The sequence below is a fragment of the Lactuca sativa genome, chromosome 7 (genome assembly GCF_002870075.4).
Source record: "Lactuca sativa cultivar Salinas chromosome 7, Lsat_Salinas_v11, whole genome shotgun sequence".
Classification (NCBI taxonomy): Eukaryota; Viridiplantae; Streptophyta; class Magnoliopsida; order Asterales; family Asteraceae; genus Lactuca; species Lactuca sativa.
This window is the reverse complement of record NC_056629.2, coordinates 9571239-9591788: the sequence shown is the minus strand read 5'-3', so window position 1 is coordinate 9591788 and position 20550 is coordinate 9571239. Positions and strand designations below refer to the sequence as shown.

At 30.6% G+C, this 20550-nt stretch overlaps 2 protein-coding genes across 2 annotated transcripts in view; both read left to right on the top strand.

The window, feature by feature from the left end:
* LOC111908175 (CRS2-associated factor 2, mitochondrial) overlaps window positions 1-20550 on the top strand; it is a 75021-nt gene that overhangs the window by 19213 nt on the left and 35258 nt on the right. The gene's annotated exons all lie outside the window — the stretch shown is intronic.
* On the top strand, window positions 16751-19635 carry LOC111908142 (vestitone reductase). The gene is made up of 5 exons (XM_023903977.3): window positions 16751-16986; window positions 17323-17514; window positions 18264-18797; window positions 18947-19142; window positions 19225-19635. The coding sequence occupies exons 2-5, from the start codon at window positions 17400-17402 to the stop codon at window positions 19364-19366; spliced, it is 987 nt and encodes a 328-aa protein (XP_023759745.1). The 5' UTR covers window positions 16751-16986; window positions 17323-17399; the 3' UTR covers window positions 19367-19635.

The window sequence follows — 20550 nt, the reverse complement described above, 5'->3', positions numbered from 1 at the left end:
AAGTCGTTTTGAAAAACGTCAACTAAATAGTTGGTGAGTTCATAAGCATTTATGTACAAAATAGTTTTACACTTGTTTAGACTAGTTCTCGTAGTACTTTCAGTAAATCCGATATTTTCTATATATAAAAAAGAAGGTTTGCAGTCTCGTTCTAAAACCGTGAATATATGCTTGTATATCCTTTGTTTCTTTTGTTATACTTGTAAAGAGTGTGTTCCTAGAAAATCCAATATTCTCATAAGTATGAACTGAAAGTGAAAGTAGTTCCTTGGTATCCTTTCCTTGTAAGGTAATAACATATAGTTCCAAAAAAATGGAGTATTTTCCTTAAATATGAACTGTCGTATTAAATCCTAAGACCACGATGGAGGTGAAAATATTATATTATGTAAAACAACTGAAGGGTTTGACTTCATTGAATTTTGACTTCTTTGAATTTTTGAATTAGTGTAAAATTATATAATATTAAGTTGTGAATTTTGTGTATTAAACTGTAAATGGACTGTATAAAGTTGTATTTTACATAAATTTTGTGTTAAAATATGTAATGAATGTATGAATGAAAATATTATACTAAAAACTTACGATCTTGCCCTTTTCTTACCAAAAAGACAAAAATTAAGATTTTAACATATTTAGTAATATTCACAATACATATTTACTTATGAAATAAGGGTTCTTAATCTTTTGTGGTTCTCATTTGAACCACTCCGTGTGTGTGTGTATATATATATAACCTAATTTTGTGAGACCGTGAGACGAAATCCTAGCCATTCATTTCGTAGATAAAACAAAAAACACTTTTAAAATGCAAAATAATTGAAAATTTTTGAATTTTTTTTTCAAATATTATTTTCGGAATTTATATTTTCCAATAAAAAAATAAAAAAGATACATTTTTTTTACATATTCTAGTAGAATAATAGAATATTCTACATATCTGAGAAATTTAGTATAATATTCTAACATTCTAAAAATCACATTAGAATATTTACAATATAATATTCTAATAGAATATTTCACGCATTTAAAAAAAAATGGTAATTTTTTTAGTATTATTTTTAGGTAATTAAAGTTCCGAAAATAATAATTAAAAAAAGATTTTTTTGATTTTTCCTTTTATTTTGCATTTTAAAATTATTTTTAGATTTGGTCTCACAGTCTCACAAAATTAACATGGTCTTAAATGAACCTATATATATATATATATATATATATATATATATATATATATATAGAGAGAGAGAGAGAGAGAGAGAGAGAGTTCAATTGAGAAAAAAAGATTGAGAATGAGGGATCATTATTAGTCAATCATTAATTAGCACCTAAGCATAAACAACACGGTGACAAACATGTGGAGAATTAGATAACAATTCAAATTCATTCCTAATCGATCGTTCATCATCCAAATTCCTCCTCCAACTTAAACAATCATCCAGATTTCTTCAGTTAAACCCTCGATCAACGTCATCCAATGTTAATCTTCGTCAATAACATGTTTATCAACACCATTCAATAGTAGACAACAAAAATTTGTTTTTTGTTCTTTCAATCCAACATTCAATTATGCTTGAATACGAGCATATCTTCAACATCTACGATTAATTATACTCCCAGCATCATTAGATCAATATCATTGATAATCAACAACAGATCATATCATTCATCCAACATCGATCATTAAACAAAACTTTGAAATTAAAGTTAGAAAAAACATCAAATCAATTTTTTTTGAAAAATTTCATATAATTCTCTATCAATCTATTATTTTGTAAGATTTAAATAGTCAATGTATCATGTTTTTAATATTTTAAAAAAAGCTTACGTGTATGCAATCTAACTACTTGATGAAATGCATAAACTAAATTACCACTTTATATTTACATATGAATATGTTTTCGCATCTGAATCAGTATATGATTATTAAAACACAAAACAAATATATAAGCTGTATGTTATTCATATGTGAATAACATATAGAAATTATATCCACATGTGAATATATGTAATATTCACAAATGAATAAAGTAATAATCAAATTAAGGGTGTGATTTACAAAACTCACAACTTCACCGTGACGTGCGGTGTTTTTCGACCATCCAGGACTGTTTAGGGTCTCAAAATGTTGTTTTTCTGTTTTTATAATTTTCCGGAAAAAAATTATCATTTATTCACAAATGAATATAGCAGTAATAAAAAATATGCTTATATGATAATTTATTAATCACAAAAAGCTTAGTTAAATGTGAATAAATATACATTCTTATGGAATACTGTTTTTATATTTATTTTTATATATTTTGTACTTCTTGGTTTATTGACAGTTTTATTCATTTGTGAATACTACATATATATTTACATTTGATTATTACATTTATTCATTTGTGAGTATTGCATATATTCACATGTAGATATAATTCTTATATGTTATTCACATATGAATTACATACTTGCTTAGGACCTCAAAACAACATGTCTTCATTTTTTTGATTTTCCAAAAAATATGCATTATCATTTATGAATATTACCTATATTCATTTGTGAATATTAAATATATTCACATGTGAATATAATTTTTATATGTTATTCACATATGAATTACATATTTGCTCTGTGTTTTTTAAAACATATACATTGATTATTGTGTAAAGACATATTTACTTGTGAATATTATGTGATATAATTAGTTTATGCATTTCATCGAATAATTGACATGCAAATAAATAAAATTATATAATTATGGTAAAAAATTAACAATTGAAGCCAATAATTACAACACAAATCAAATCCTACTAAAATCGGTCGATAATCAGTAGGTTGGGATCAAAATTTGTAAAAAAATATATGAAAAACGAAGTTTTTAAACTTGAAAAATTATTTTTAAAATATTCTTCAAATATATGGTTATGTTGATGAACTTTCGATTGCTATATGTCGTTTGATATTGGTGAAAGTTCCATTGATGAAGTTTTGATGACTGGTGATCGCTAAATGATGTGACATCGATAAATATGGATTATGTTTAACGATTTTACTTGACATCAACGAAATTGGACAAGACTGAATCACAACTTACACTTAATAGTACAGATAAATGTTTTTGATGATGAATCACAATATTTTGATGAATAAACGAAGATATTTGATGAAAAATTTATGTTTTTATGAAGTATCAATGTTTTATATGAAGAACAGGTGACGTTGATATTTTTTTGATGAAGAATAGATGATGTTGATGAAGAACAAATGATGTTGATGAAGATCAGTGGAATGATCCAGATGAATAAATAATAGATGATGTTGATGAAGAACAGATGAATGATGCAGAAGAACAACGTACCATAATGATTTAATCTCAATGTATTTTACATATATAAAAATGATTCGTTGAGAATGATTCCCCATTCTCAACCTTTTATTTTTTCTCAATTGAACTTACATCTCTCTCTCTCTCTCTCTCTCTATATATATATATATATATATATATATATATATATATATATATTAACATCATTCACAGTTTATTTTATCGGGAGGTTTAGCCTGAATGTTCAAATTGGATTAAAATTTGAGAAATGGAGATCATAAAAGCCCCTTGGTGAGTTAACACGGGTCAATAAACCTTCATTTAGATTTCTTCAAATTTAGATTTGAAAGTGTAAAGTGAAGACCAAAATTCTGAATACTTTTACCACTATACGCCACACGGTAAGAGTAGAAGTGAGGGTTCAATGTAATCCATGAAGTTTGAACTCTCACAATCTTCCAATAAAAACAGAGCATCATCATGTAAGGGTTCAAATGAAAATGAAAAAATATGGTGCCAAAGGTGAGTTAAAAAAGGTTATTTAATATTTAAGAAAATACAATATTAAAATAAGAAGTGAAGGTGGAAATAACTAAAATATCTTGGTGTAAGTGGCAGTTGACGTGGATGTAGAAACAAATAAAAACAAACGATCTATAAGGCTGTGTTTGGCGTGCTAGCTGAAAAACTAGTTGATAGCTGAAAAGCTAGCTACTAGCAAATAAGCTAGCCGATAATAAAGAGTGTTTGGTAAAAACTAGCTGGAAGATATAAAATTGCATAAAAACACATTTTCTAGAATAAGTTTTCTATAAATAATTAAGGGTATATTTTGGGATGTTTGTAAAAAAAACTCCTAAAAATCTACTCCAAGTAGCTAGCGTAAAAGCAAGCTTATAAGCTAGCTTTTTGGCATACCAAACACGACAACTCAAAAAAGCTCGAAAAATAAGCTAGCTTTTCTGCTAGTTATGGGGCACCAAATGCAACCAAGTTTAGAGATCACAGAACTATATTTACTTCATCCGCATTTAAAGAGACGAGGAAACCACTTAATAATTAATCTTTTTTGCATTTTTCTGTTACTTTTATTTGAATATGGTTCCACGTTCACGTCATTGGTAATAACCTATTTCATTAGGCCATCAGGTATTGTGTAGGTTTTGACGCGTAAAGGCCGACGTGACAGGGTTGTTCACGCGTGAACACCGCCCCACAGTGGTGTAAATGTGATGTAGATTGACTACTATCACAGGTTGTCACAACCAATGGAATCCTTTCACCTCAAACGGTCAAAATTGCATCCGTTGAATGCATTATATATATATATATATATATATATATATATATATATATATATATATATATATACTACTTTTCAAATTTAAAATAAACACTTACATTATAAATACCAACAATTTTATATCCATTTCACAACTCAAAACACTCAAATCTCTTTCTACTTTATCATCTTTTGTTCAAACTATGGACCCAAATCAAAATACCCCACCTCTCCAAACACCCTAACAACCCCAAACACTCCCAATGATCAATCTCCACATCTTAACTACATGTAAATGTTAACAACCCCAATCTAATAACAACCACTATTTACCAATATTCCATATCAACCAAACTACTTCTAACAACAAAGACCACAACAATTCAATCTGTAACATCCCAAAAATCAAGGTAAAAGTCTTCATTTTTGAAAAAAATCCAAAACCATAAGTGTTAACAAACATAGTTTCCAAAAGTCATAAACATGAATCAGAGTATCCCAAAATCATAATCTCATAAAAATCCAGGATGACGTGTATAATCAAGCCTTCGCCTTGCCCCTATCCTTTGAAGTACCTAAAACCATAACAATCAAACTTTAAGACAAAGCTTAATGAGTTCCCCCAAAATACCACATACAACCATATAGATAACAATATGTATATATGAGTCTTCAGCTTGACTGGACCGCCTCGTAGGGCTACAACCTATCTGGACCGCTCTTTGGGCCTTCGTCTTGATTGGACCGCCTCTCAGGCCTTCGATTTATCCGGAACGCCCCGAGTATCTTGACCTTCAACATAAAGGAGGACTGCCTCAACCCAACAAACTATAGCATGTCGACATATACGATAATAATCAATAACCAACAAGTACATGTAATCACATGGATCTACCAATCTAACATATACTCAGTGAACACAGGTAATCATATAGATCTAACAATCTATCATATAACCAACATAACATCAATCCAATATACCAAGATACATAATCCAATGGGCTGGCATTGGTACCTTCGACCCATAAGTACAGTGAGGAAAACTCACCTCATAATCTGAAAAATAGCTGCATAGATCACTGCTCCAAAAGCTATCTCTACCGGTCACCTATACAATTAACAGGGACCCAAATCTCAAACTATTAGTCAAATTACCCCAAATGCCTCAAACTTGGTCAAACTACTATTGACACAGACTGAGTACGCCTAACGTACTCAGTCACTGCGCTTAACGTAGTGGATCCTTGGCCAAATTACGGGGCCTTTGTCCAGTACGCTCTGTGTACCACCAAGTACGCCCAACGTACTCGACCCGATTCAACTTTTCTTCATTAAGTGCTTATTCCATTAAGATATTACTTCCCAAGTTCAGATCTAGTCCCAAATATCAATCTAAGTCATAAATGTGATCTTCGTCCCTTTCTTCCCTCCATGCAAGAGTTATGATGCTTTAGTTTGTGAGTTATATGTGATTCACATGTAAATCACATGTTACTCACATGTAAATCATATGTCACATGTGAATCGCATTTGATTCACATGTAAATCACATTTGATTCACATGTAAATCACATGTGATTCACATGTAAATCACATGTGAATCACATATGATGTCATATGTAAATGTGATTCATATGTTAATCACATGAAAATCACATATGTATTTTTGTGAGTGTTTTCGCATTGATCATTTTTTTTTAAAATTTTCTTATAGATTTGGAAGAAATTATGGTGAATATTGAAGAGATGAAAATGATAAATTGAAAAAAATAAGAAAATATTGACACGAAGACATGAAAACACTTTGAAATTTGTAGCATTTTTTATTTTTTATATTTTATTTTGTATCGAATAAAATACTTGTACTATTATGTTTATAGATTAATTAATAAAAATGAGATTTGTTGTGATTTACTTCAGAATATTATAGTATAAGAAATATACATATATACATTTGAAAAAATATGCATATGCACCTAAAATTTACTTTTTAAAACAAAATGCAGTTCTTTTTTTTTAATTGCAGTTTTTTTTAAATACATATATTTTTTGAAAAAAATATAACTTTATTTAAAAAACTTGTAGTTTTTTTTATTTAAAAAGCCATTTTTTTTTTAAAAAAAAATCCAGTTTGTTTTGAAAAAAATTTAGTTTTCTTTAAAAAAATTGCAGTTTTTTGAAAAAAAATGCATTTTTTTTATAGAAAAACTGCTGTTTTTTGAAAAAATTGCATTTTCTTTAAAAAAAAATATTTTTTCAAAAATTCTTGTTTTCTATAAAAAATTAAAAAATATGTATTTTTTCTTAAAAAAAACGAAAAAAATATTATTTTTTAAAAAATATAAAAAATTAATTTATGATGTAATTTTTTAGACATTTATATTAATATATTAAATAACACAAAAAAATTACACATTAAATGAGATTGGTAAGATGACAATCATGTGCTTAATGAATTAATTTTGATCCAATGCTCCACTTTTAGTTCTCTGGTTCTCGGAAAACTATGAGTTCTCAACCGATCTCAACTTTTCTCTCTCTCTCTCTCTCTCTCTATATATATATATATATATATATATATATATATATATATATATATATATATGGGATTGTTCAAATAAAGACAGTAAATAAAGTGAGGACGTGAACACACTACTTTTATGTTATTATTCTGCTAAGAATTTTACATATATTTTCTATTGTTGTAATTCTAATGTGAATATTTGTCGTATGATTACTCATATATTTATTTGTAGTAAGTTATAATGTTAATATGAAATATGATTATTTATATATTCATTACCGAATAAATACATAAGACAATATATATATATATATATATATATATATATATATATATATATATATATATATATATATATATATATATAAGATTCATTGCAGAATAATAAAATAAAAATAGTGTCTTCCCGTCGTCACTTTATTTACTCTCTCTCTCTCTCTCTCTCTCTCTCTTTCTCTCTCTCTTTCTACATATATATATATATATATATATATATATATATATATATATATATATATCTTTACTATCTTATAAAAGAAATCTCACTATTTGTATAAATAGATTCAATATAATAATAATATATTTTTAAGACGTCCAAACCGTTAAGCTAGAAGTACAAGTAACAACCAATAAAATAATATTAAATATTTGACTTAACCTTAATTAGATTAAATAGTACAAAAAATAATTCAATATATACAAATATCCTATACATATAAAAGATCTATTTTTATTTTGACTGACTTTTTATTTTTTTCCCTCTTATCTCTGCTTATCTTGAATTGTTTCTTTTCAAAATTTGAACTATTCTATGAATATCTGTTAGGCGTGTCAAACCCAACAAATAAAGGGTACTAATGACTCCTTAAACACTACTACTTTGTACTAGAAATGTAATACAAGGTAAGTAGGGTCGATCCACAGAGACACGGAACAAATGTTTATACCTTTTTGCGGAAGGTACAATAATGGTCACATAAATGGGGGGTTGGTATGCAATGATTTAAACAAAAGAATGAAACAATAAGTAAATGATCAATTAAATGAAACAAATTTAGGATTTGTGAGAACTCCAACTCTATGCAAAACAAATTAGCAATGTGATTCCATGGATGACAAGATATTTTTTTAATTCTATCTAAGTTGGTACTTGAAAGTGTTAACAAGCTCTAACACTTCCCATTCACCACAATAATTAACCAAAACAAGCTCTTTGATTAATCCTAACCTTACTAACCTAATCTAAACAAGCTCTTAGAATTGGATTGAAAGGTTGCTTTAAGTTTTATGTGAATGTTCCCAACAACACTCAATACTCCTCACAAGCTCGGGAGCGTAAGAATGTGTGAAAAGATTTACACTAATTTCATTCAATAGAAATCAGATTAGTGCTTGTTACCTAGTCTAATTTACAAAACAATTACGGATTTTGCAATTAGATAACTTGAATGATCTAACCCTAATTCAAATGGCCAATAAGAATCACAATTAGAATCAAACATTCGATTGAAACAAAATCAAATTCACTAGATAGAAAATTGAAATAAAACATCAAGTCATATGATTGAAATCACATCCAAATGTCAAGACATAAAGTTGGAGAATTTAGGGTTCTAGCCACTCATGGCTAGAACAAGATCACAAATCTAGAAAATGAAATTAAAGTTCTTACAAAATGAAATCAAATGTTCCCAAGTGTTAATCAACTTCAAAATCCTCAAGAAATTCGCCTTCTCTACTCCAAAAGTCGACCCCCTCAAGAAAAAATTGGTTCCCCCCTTTAAGAATGGTGAAAAACCGCTTTAAAACTCACGTTTACGTTTACACGGCCAATGTAAATTAACACTGTCATTTACACGGCCCGCGTAAACACAAACATATACTGCGCAGAAATCTACGTTTACACGGCCCGCGTAAACGCAAGGCTTGAATTTATACGGCCGTGTAAATCTCTGTAAAGCCAAAATGTTCATTTCTTTGATATCTTGCTCCTCGGTGCTCCGCAAGTCCTGAAATTTTGTCTACAACTCTTATTTACCTCCTCCAACAATATCCTACCTCCAAAAGTCCCTGAAATATCACAAAAGTATGTGAATGAAATTGCCTCATGAAAAATCCTGAAAAATATGCAAAATGCATGAGTTTAAACCTAAATGCAATGCACTTTTATGGAATAAAGCTACAAAATAGGTGCATAAAATACACCTAACAAATCTCCCCAAGCTTGAACCTTTCTTGTCCTCAAGAAAGAACAAGACAAATTTAAACCGGAGAAAATAAAATAAAAGAGAAGAAAAGAAAATCAAATTCAAAACTTTTGAAACTTAATGCAATAACCAAAACAAATATGTAAAGGATCCAACCCAATTAACCTCGTTTTTGTAGCATAGTTGAGAATGTACCTGTCGTGCCTTGAGTCAACTTGGCATAAGTCTCAAAATACTATATAACAACAAAAACAAGACTTTTGGCCACTCCCTAATGCAACTCAACAGAATCAAAGATCACAACACTTGTTTCCTCTTAATAGCATGAAGTTAAATCATGGAACAAATTATGGTCTTACTCTCATGAAATTTTATGTGACAAAACATGCTCAATCATCTTTGTTTCACAAAATATAACAATGACCGACTCCAGCTATTTGTTGATTAACAACAGTCTTTTTCTAAAAAATATCTTCTAAAAATTCCCTAAAGTTTACCCAGATTGGTTACAAACTTCAAACCACTTACTCCAGTCATAGTAATTAACATTCAGTCCCAATGTCATAAGTTCAAATCCAAGTCCAAAGGAATCTTTTGGCATCCAATCATTTTTCCTAAATATATTATTCAATAAAACTATAAACACAAATATACACAAACTTCATAATTACATTTTCCTACAAATAAAGCTCATGACTTTCTTTGAAATCCGTGTAATGGGCTTTCAACCAACACATCCAGATCAAATGACCTTAGTGTGCTAGATTTAAAAGGATCCCTTGGGTTTACTTGCCCGAACCTCAAAGGCCACAGATTAGCTTTATTTGGTTATTAAGTTCATGACTTTCTATGGAACCCGTGTAGCGAACTTTCAACCCAATCAGTCCCAAACAATTTTGCTTTAGGCGATTAGGTGTAGAACACCCCTCGGAGTTTACTTATTCGAGTTCCAAAGGTCACAGATTAACTTAATAACATTTTTTTTGTTTTTTTGTTTTTTTTTTGTATTTTTTATATTTTATTTTATTATTTTTATTATTAAGACATATTCACTAACTAAGATAATACATAACACTCCAGTTAATTTATTTTTTTGGCCTATTTCTTTATATTATCGTCATTGACTTTTCTTTTGTGGGACATCTCACGGTCTATTACCGTGAGGGGCTTCTAGACATTTTTCGGGGGACTGAAGTTAGCATGCAAAGACCCGTAGGTATAGTTGGAAACTATGTCCCCAAGCAGGGTATATAAAAGGGAATGAGTAGAAAGGACTTTTTAGAGCGCTGGATGGCGGGACATTGAGATTTTGCGTTCTTTTTATGAACTTTTGAATTTGGCATTTTAAGTTCAATTGAGCATTACTACTCATAAGACCGGTCATATGTCCCAAAGAATCGACTCATACCTGCTGTTATGCTCCAGTGTTGACAATCTTTTCATTTTGAGTTTTGCACAAGTAGCTTCGGGAGGTGTGTTCGTGTGTGATTAACATGCTTTTAGATTTTTCAATAAAAAGAGCAAGCCAATTTCAAGGCACATGACTCACTTACCAACTCAACAGTTTTGAGAAAATTTGGTTGCTTGGGATTGGGTCAAAAAAAAAATTTAAACAAATGAATACAATGCAAAAATTTAGATGCAAAATGCAAAGAATAAAAAAAATTAGAAAGAAAATCTTTTTGGCTTTTGAAAAATTTTCTATGCAACAAAAATGAAAAAGGAAAATAATGATGAATCAAAAAAATTAATGCAATGCAATATGCACAAAATTACATGCAACCTACATGCAACGAGATCAATGCATGGATGGATGCCCCTCCCCAAGTTTAAAATATAGCATCGTCCTCAATGCTTGGAGAGAGGCATAGCTGGCCTATTGAGAGTCGGATGATGGAGGATGGTAGCTGGGTTGGGAATGGGTCAAAAACAGTCACATATGCATACCAATTGAATTTTTAAGCAAAATATGAACGACTAAAGATATGGAAAGAATTTACCAAATCGTTCTTGGAGCCTTGCAATTGTGGTGAGAACCTCCTCTTCATCCTCCCCAAGCTATCTGTGAAGTATTTTTGGAGCCGGAGATTCATTTTCTAGGCATAAAAAATAAGTTAAAACCATTTGGGACATAAAAAAAATTAAAATTTACCAAAGACTAAAAAGTTTTAAAAGAAAGGACAAAAATAACCCCGGGTTGCCTCCCGGTTAGCTGCCCTTGTTTTAAGTCGTTGGCTCGACTTGACCCCTAAATATGCTTTTTTCTAAGTAGGTGGGCCTTTACAACACATTAACCTTCTCACCACTTCCTTCAATTGAAAACTTATCTTCTACCTGACTTTTTTTTTGAAAGCACCTGCTCACAAAAATCTAGGCATAAACAATTAGTAACACCGTGTCCCCGGCAACGACGCCAATTTGTTAGGCGTGTCAAACCCAACAAATAAAGGGTACTAATGATTCCTTAAACACTACTACTTTGTACTAGAAATGTAATACAAGGTAAGTAGGGTCGATCCACAGAGACACGGAACAAATGTTTATACCTTTTTGCGGAAGGTACAATAATGGTCACATAAATGGGGGGTTGGTATGCAATGATTTAAACAAAAGAATGAAACAATAAGTAAATGATCAATTAAATGAAACAAATTTAGGATTTGTGAGAACTCCAACTCTATGCAAAACAAATTAGCAATGTGATTCCATGGATGACAAGATATTTTTTTAATTCTATCTAAGTTGGTACTTGAAAATGTTAACAAGCTCTAACACTTCCCATTCACCACAATAATTAACCAAAACAAGCTCTTTGATTAATCCTAACCTTACTAACCTAATCTAAACAAGCTCTTAGAATTGGATTGAAAGGTTGCTTTAAGCTTTATGTGAATGTTCCCAACAACACTCAATACTCCTCACAAGCTCGGGAGCGTAAGAATGTGTGAAAAGATTTACACTAATTTCATTCAATAGAAATCAGATTAGTGCTTGTTACCTAGTCTAATTTACAAAACAATTACGGATTTTGCAATTAGATAACTTGAATGATCTAACCCTAATTCAAATGGCCAATAAGAATCACAATTAGAATCAAACATTCGATTGAAAGAAAATCAAATTCACTAGATAGAAAATTGAAATAAAACATCAAGTCATATGATTGAAATCACATCCAAATGTCAAGACATAAAGTTGGAGAATTTAGGGTTTTAGCCACTCATGGCTAGAACAAGATCACAAATCTAGAAAATGAAATTAAAGTTCTTACAAAATGAAATCAAATGTTCCCAAGTGTTAATCAACTTCAAAATCCTCAAGAAATTCGCCTTCTCTACTCCAAAAGTCGACCCCCTCAAGAAAAAATCGGTTCCCCCCTTTAAGAATGGTGAAAAACCGCTTTAAAACCCACGTTTACGTTTACATGGCCAATGTAAATTAACACTGTCATTTACACGGCCCGCGTAAACACAAACATATACTGCGCAGAAATCTACGTTTACACAGCCCGCGTAAACGCAATGCTTGAATTTACACGGCCGTGTAAATCTCTGTAAAGCCAAAATGTTCATTTCTTTGATATCTTGCTACTCGGTGCTCTGCAAGTCCTGAAATTTTGTCTACAACTCTTATTTACCTCCTCCAAAAATATCCTACCTCGAAAAGTCCCTGAAATATCATAAAAGTATGTGAATGAAATTGCCTCATGAAAAATCCCGAAAAATATGCAAAATGCATGAGTTTAAACCTAAATGGAATGCACTTTTATGGAATAAAGCTACAAAATGGGTGCATAAAATGCACCTAACAATATCGTTTTAATTTGCCTACATTCAAGCTTAAATATCTTCAATTCCGGCTAATCTTCCCTCATATCTCACCCCATCTTTACAAATCCTCTCTAGAAACCATAAAATCACAACAACTCGAGGCTTTCACCATCCCTTTCTACAAATTCTCTTAACCCTTTCTCCTTATCTAGATGATGAATACAATCACCACTCACCACAACCTACCGAAAATAGACGGCAGTGCTTCCATCTACACCCACCGATAGACGATGGACACCATTGCTAAACCTTTGGTGACATCTCTCTCTCTCTCTCTCTCTCTCTCTCCGAACAAACACAAACCATTGTCAATCATCGTCTCTCTTTTGTTTTGATCGAGGGCAGGTCAGGTTTATCTTATACATCTGGAACCATTTCACTATCTCAAATCTATGCTATGATTCCCTTAATATGCTTTTTCCTACTTCATTCAAGAAATGTGAAATGAATGTTACGGAGGCATCAAAGAAGAATATTATATGGTTTAGGATTTGTTTCTTAGGTATGGATTTAAGTTATTTTTGTAAGTTTTTATGGGATTCAGTTATTAGGTTAATTCTAATGCTATGTGATGAAGCTATGTTTTAGGACGTATTGTTCTTAGATGTTTATAACTTTTCTTATCATGATTATTCTATATTTAATGTTGTTTTTTTATTTAGTTATGTGGACTCGAATGGCTAGCTTTATGGGACTAAGTTTATTTGCTTCTTTAGGAAAAACTATCCAATTGTTGGTAATGACTATTTAGTGATTTGTAGGTTTAAAAACGAGAACAAATGGACTAAAGAAGGTTGTTGACTAAAGAAGATTATATGATGAAATGAACAAATTTAGACATCTAGATATGTACATAAAGTGGAACAACATGTTCCTGACTTTCACTTTCTCCTTATTATGTTCTACCCTGTGTTAGTTTTCGACAAAGTCTTTGAAGAAGTCGGATGTTTGTAGAGTTGTTTATGTTTGATGATACCTATTCTGGTATGAGGATCAAGGATGCTGTGACAGGTAAGATTAAATGTCTTTGTGTTTACTCTGGATTTTTTTTCCAAATATGGGCGTAAATTCATGTTTGTTGAAAAATTATAGAGTATTGTTTTGTTAAAGCATGCCTTATAAAACAATTGTTGCTCAACAATTGGCTAATGTGACAAAAGGTAGCTGGGAGTCAGTCATGCTCTTTTTTTTTTAGATTCTAAACAAGAGAGTAATTAGTTAATGGGCTATATGGAAGAAGTAGAAATATACTTTAATTTTTTTTAACTATAATATCTTACTTTCTTTTATTTAAGTCTTATTAAACTTTCAATTTTTTTCTTATTATGGTATTGTACTTCGTAAAACTCTACCTACACATTCTTTTCTTTGGATGATATTGCTATTATTGAGTAAAGTTTGAATGACAATGATATAAGAAGAAAAAACGAAAGGATGGATTGCTATTTCAACTAATAATTCTTCCATTTGAAAATGGGATATATACAGTAAAGTCCCAATATTTTCATCGATTTGACAAGAAAGTCCTAAACTTTATTTTTTTGACAGTAAAGTCCAAATTACCGGCAGTTTTTGACAGTTTTACCCTTTTTTCCGGATTAGCCGGTAATTAGGACTTTTTTGTCAACAAAATAAAGTTTAGGACTTTCTTGTCAAATCGTCAATTAGGACTTTACTGTCAAAAAAATAAAGTTTATGACTTTTTTGTCAAATCGTTGAAAATATTGAGACTTTAGTATATATATAATTTTTTTGGTTAGAAATTTAATGGTATGATACTCTTTAAGCATAAGAGTTATTGAAACCTTCTCTAATCAGCTAGATCCTATTGAAATCCTTTACGTTTGCTTCTTGATAAATCGTTTTTTTAATCTCAACAAACAGACATTGAAAAAAATTAAGATAATCATGAAAAAAAGAAAGAACCAGGGTTGTGTTGGCTTTTTGCAGTCTCAAAAATGGAGAAATTAGAAACCTAAAAAAACAAAATTGTCCTAGCTTTATACAAACACAAACAACACATGTCTAGTCAAAAGGGTGTGAATGTGGAGAAAGGAAAGAATGACAATTTCGTTTTTTTTGGTTTCTTATTTCTCCATTTTTGGAGTTGCAAAAAGTCAACACTACCATGGTTCTTTCTTTCTTTCTTTCTTGATTATCTCAATTTTTTTCAATGTCGGTTTCTTGAGATTAAAAAAACGATTTAACGGGAAGCAAAACGTTAAGGATTTCAATACGATCTAGCAGATTAGTGAAGGTTTCAATAACTCTTATGCTTAAAGAATATTATACCATTAAATTTCTAACCAAAAAAAGTTATATATACACTAAAGTCCCAATATTTTCAACGATTTGACAAAAAAGTCCTAAACTTTATTTTTTTGACAGTAAAGTCCTAATTGACGATTTGACAAGAAAGTCCTAAACTTTATTTTTTTTTTGACAAAAAAATCCTAACTACCGGATAACAGGGAAAAAAGGGTGAAAGTGTCAAAAACTGCCGGTAATTTGGACTTTACTGTTAAAAAAATAAAGTTTAGGATTTTCTTGTCAAATTGATGAAAATATTAGGACTTTACTGTATATATCCCTTTGAAAATACATGTACGAATGAATCATAAAATGTTCTTGCTTTGATTTAGGGGTGGCAATTTAATATGCATTGTTGACGTGTGTCATACTGACAATTTGGAAACTATTCTTACTTATCATTATTTCCTTTTATTTGTTAAACCGTGGTGTTAGAACATCACAAAGTTAGCTTAATTTTGTTTATGCTTTTATTGTGACAGGTAAGTAAATCTGGTTGTTTTACTAACTTATGTTAGAACTATAAATCGCAATCAATACGACCAATAAATAAAAGTAATGACATTTAATTGACAAAACATAATACTGGTCAAAAGAAACATCTACGGAAATGAAACTATTTGCAGATGTAACGATACCGTGATACTTTTAATTGCAATCCAAAACAACAATATAATTTCTTTTTTAAACAAAAAATTAGTAAAATATTTACTTTTAATCTAAAACAAAAATTTACTTTAATTTAAACCTAAAATAACAACATATATTAATACAAAACAACATATTTTTATTATTAATCCACAACAATGTATATATATTCGTAGCGAAAGAGTAATGTATTTTTACTTTTAACTAAGAAAATAATATATTTTTATTTTTAACTTAAAAAAACAAAGTATTTTTATTTTAAACTCAAAGTAATAATGTACATTATAGATATATAGTGTACTCATAAATGGTATTTGCTAATGCATTGCATGTTCATTGGAATATAATATGTTCTCGAAAAAAGAAACAATTCACAAAACCAAATTATACGCGGCCTTCCAAATATAACTTTTAGAAAATTATTTGCAGCCGCTGCTTTGCGCGGGTAAACGACTAGTATATATATATATATATATATATATATATATATATATATATATATATATATATATATATATATATATATATATATATATATATATATATATATATATTCTAATGAATCGGTGGTGAGTATTAGAGTAATTTATCGAAAAACACTCGTCTTTTTTTAATTTATTTATTTATTTAGCACGTTGAGGCCATTGATAATCGGTCCATTTGCATTTTTTTTTGAAATCATGAAATGCATCTATCAGTTCTTTAATAAAAGTTGACCTATGACTGAATAGCTTACCTCACTATCTCCATTTAACGTGTTGAAAAACTCACTTGAATATAATAACAAAAACACTTCAAAATCTAAATCCCCCCACAAAGTCTTCATTCTCTCCAACACGAAGGCTCGTCGTTCTCAAATCTCACCCTCAAACCCTCTAGTAATTAACCTCCTTGGCTCGGTTGTTTATTTTACTGTTTAGAATTAGGGTGCTTTACTTGAATAAAATGTGTTATAATGGATATATATATATATATATATATATATATATATATATATATATATATATATATATATATATATATATATATATATATATATATATATATATATATATATAATAGATACCTTTGTTTTATTTATGGATTCATGTAGTATGATCTTTATAGTTTCATTGCTAGAGTGAGTTTTTCAATAAACTACATGATATATGGTTAGTGGTTGGCATGCACATGACTCTAACACTATATAACATACCTCTGTTTCTTGTTCTTAGCACATTCATTTGGTGTTACATTCATCATCAAGGTTAAAGATTCAAATTCTAGTGAAGCAATTAAGCACAAAATTAAGATGGAGAAAGGAACTGTTTGTGTAACTGGTGGTGCAGGGTACCTAGCTTCATGGATGATCAAGACATTACTTGAAGATGGATATTCTGTTAATGCCACATGGAGATCTGATCCAGGTCCTCCCTCCCTCCCTCCCTCCCTCCCTCCCTCCCTCCCTCCCTCCCTCCCTCCCTCCCTCCCTCCCTCCCTCTCTCTCTCTCTCTCTCTCTCTCTCTCTCTCTCTCTCTCTCTCTCTCTCTCTCTCTCTCTCTCTCTTATTATCTTACTTAAAGATAGAATATTTGGCATATATGGAGGTACCTAATGGAAACACAATAATTTATAACAAAACGTTAATTTTTCTAACAATCGAAACATTATAACAAAATGTTAACTTTTCTAACAATCGAAACAAGAATGCTGTTTTTTTTTTTTGGAAAATGACTTAAAAGTCCAACGAAGTTTCCAAACCATTTAAAAAACCCTAATTATGTTTTGTCTGTTAAAAAAAACCAAACGAATTTAACCTTTTGTCTAAAAAGTCCAACAAACTTGCAAACCGTTCAGAAAATCCAGTTTTGTTTTGTTTAAGTTCATTGAGTTTTTTTTAACAGTCAAAATATGATTGGAGTTTTTTAAACGTTTTGGAAACTTCGTTGGTCTAACAAGTCATTTTTCAGATATGGTAATAAGCCACATTATGTGTTTCTCTTATTTTACTTTTAGGAAAGTATGTTGGGTTTTTAGACAAAATGTTAAGTTTGTTGAGTTTTTTTAACAGACAAAACATGATTGTGGTTTTTGAACGGTTTGGAAACTCGTTAAGCTTTTAAGTCATTTTCCCTTTTTATTTTTTTTTTAAATAGTAAAAATTGATGATTTCTAGGCTCAATGGAAGACGTCAGTGGCATCATGGCCCTACCAGGGGCATCAAAGAGGCTCAAACTTTTTAACGCGGATCTGAGCAAACCAGCGACATTTAAGGCACCAATAAAAGGCTGCACTGGGGTGTTTCATGTTGCACATCCGATTGATGTTCATGGAAAAGAATCCGAACACGTGCTAACTGAAAGAGCCATGCAGGGTAGTTTGGGTATTTTACAAGCATGCATCGACTCAAAGACAGTAAAGAAACTTATATACACATCTAGTGCATCTACCGTTGTGTTTAATGAGAAACGATTGAACAATGAGATCTTAGATGAGGAATCATGGAGTGATGTTGATTCAATTCGCGCTAATGATAAGCAATTTGGTGTTTCATATTTCGTTTCCAAGACAATGACTGAAAAAGCGACCTTAGAGTTCGCGGACAGAAAAGGTTTCAATGTTGTGACTGTGCTTCCGACAAATATTCATGGTCCATTTGTTGGCGCTTCTTGCCCACGCGCAGTGCGTGGCTCAATGGCTTTGATATTTGGTCAGTTATTATTGCTATATACATTTACATGTGATATTAGAATCATTAACACTTTAAGATTAAATTTCTTTGAGATACATTGTTCAGGAAATATACTTACAAGGCTTTATATGCTTAATTATATTGATTGATGATAAATTGATTTTCAGGTGACATTGGCAAACCTCGGTTGCTTGTGAAAACGCCTTTTGTGCATATTGATGATGTCGCCAGGGCACACATTCATCTCCTTGAGTACCCGAAAGCAAAAGGGAGGTATATTTGTTCCAAAGTCGCAGTCACTATCGATGAATTATACAAAATATTATCAGAAAGATATCCGGAATATAAAATGTCAAATATCAAGTAAGTTGTAATATTTTTCTATTCCTCTCATCTCATGAAACGTATTTAAGCATTTTTTCACTGAACTGCATTGTTTTTTAAGCTCTTTAAGGGCTGCCGAGAAGATAAACATGGCTGACGTCTCATCAAGAAAACTCTTGGGCACTGGATTCCGGTTCAAGTATGGACTTGAAGAAATGTTTGATGATGCAATTGATTGTTGCAAAAGAAACAATATATTATAGATTGCAATAACTGCATAAAATACATATTATCTGTTATTAACAATTAGCCAGCTTAATTCGACAATCTCTCCAATCAAATCAAACGGTATCTCTCTCCGCTCTCTAAATTCTTCTCTCAAGTATAATAAAAATTTCTGACCGTTGATTTTAAATATTCCGTGGATCAAAATTGATATCTTCAATAGTTAGTATATCGAAATTATCAAACTATATCTTAATTTTAGCTTCAAAAGTTGGTAAAGATGAAAATTTTGTGATCGTGTGGGTTCCTATGGGACGTTGTAACCACAGTTTTATGTGGGAGAAAAATTAAATCTGATACATGTAGGAATTCTTACATGTATATGTATATGTGTGTAGAGAGCTATGATGATGCATATTTGTTAATGAAATTCATGAATTAACAAAACTAACTTTGTTTTTGGGTTTTTCTAATTAATTATGACTTGATTTTTTTTTTTTTTTTTTTTTTTTTTTTTTTTAACGGTGAACAAATATTATTAAAACAAAAAACAAAGACTTAAACGAGCAGCTCAAGCCAAATTATTAAAAAATGTTTAAAATAGGAGACTTATACCAATTAAACCAATCAACCGAATTCAATTTAGATCTATTCTTAATCTAATTAAAAGGGCAAATTGTAATGACGTCCGCCATTATCATAACCGCTTGTCGTTTCTTCCAAAAAACAATGGCATTCTGTTCTTTCCAAATCGACAACAACATCGAATACACAAGAGATAATCTTAGTTTCTGCATCTTCTTGCTACAATTTTTCAAGTCAAGCATCTCCGTTAGATCCACACACGACACCGGCTGATGAGAGATAACAAAAGACCATCCCGCAAACCAATTCCACAACTGCGAAACAATGGTGCACACGAAGAAAATATGATTAGGGCTTTCTTCCGATCGACAACAAAAGGGACATAGATTCGACTCCACCATAACCCCACGCTTGGCAAGATTTGAACAAATGGGAATTCTATTTTTAAACACTCTCCAAACAAAACAATTTAGCTTGACAGGATCCATTTAACCCATACTAACCTATTATTATTACATTCCACCAAATCTTCAATAGGATGCTTAAGAGCTTTAACCAAGAAAACGTCACCATCATCACTTGTCAAATGCGATTTATCATAGCCTTGAAGAAAGTGAGGAAGAACAACATGTGTCAT

What these genes read in the sequence shown, in the direction of transcription:
- LOC111908142 (XM_023903977.3), top strand. Translation starts at nt 17,400, where the DNA reads ATGGAGAAAGGAACTGTTTGTGTAACTGGTGGTGCAGGGTACCTAGCT. An exon ending in CTCAATGGCTTTGATATTTG is followed by an intron (nt 18,798 to 18,946) that starts GTCAGTTATTAT and finishes ATTGATTTTCAG; the next exon opens with GTGACATTGGCAAACCTCGG. An exon ending in TATAAAATGTCAAATATCAA is followed by an intron (nt 19,143 to 19,224) that starts GTAAGTTGTAAT and finishes TTGTTTTTTAAG; the next exon opens with CTCTTTAAGGGCTGCCGAGA.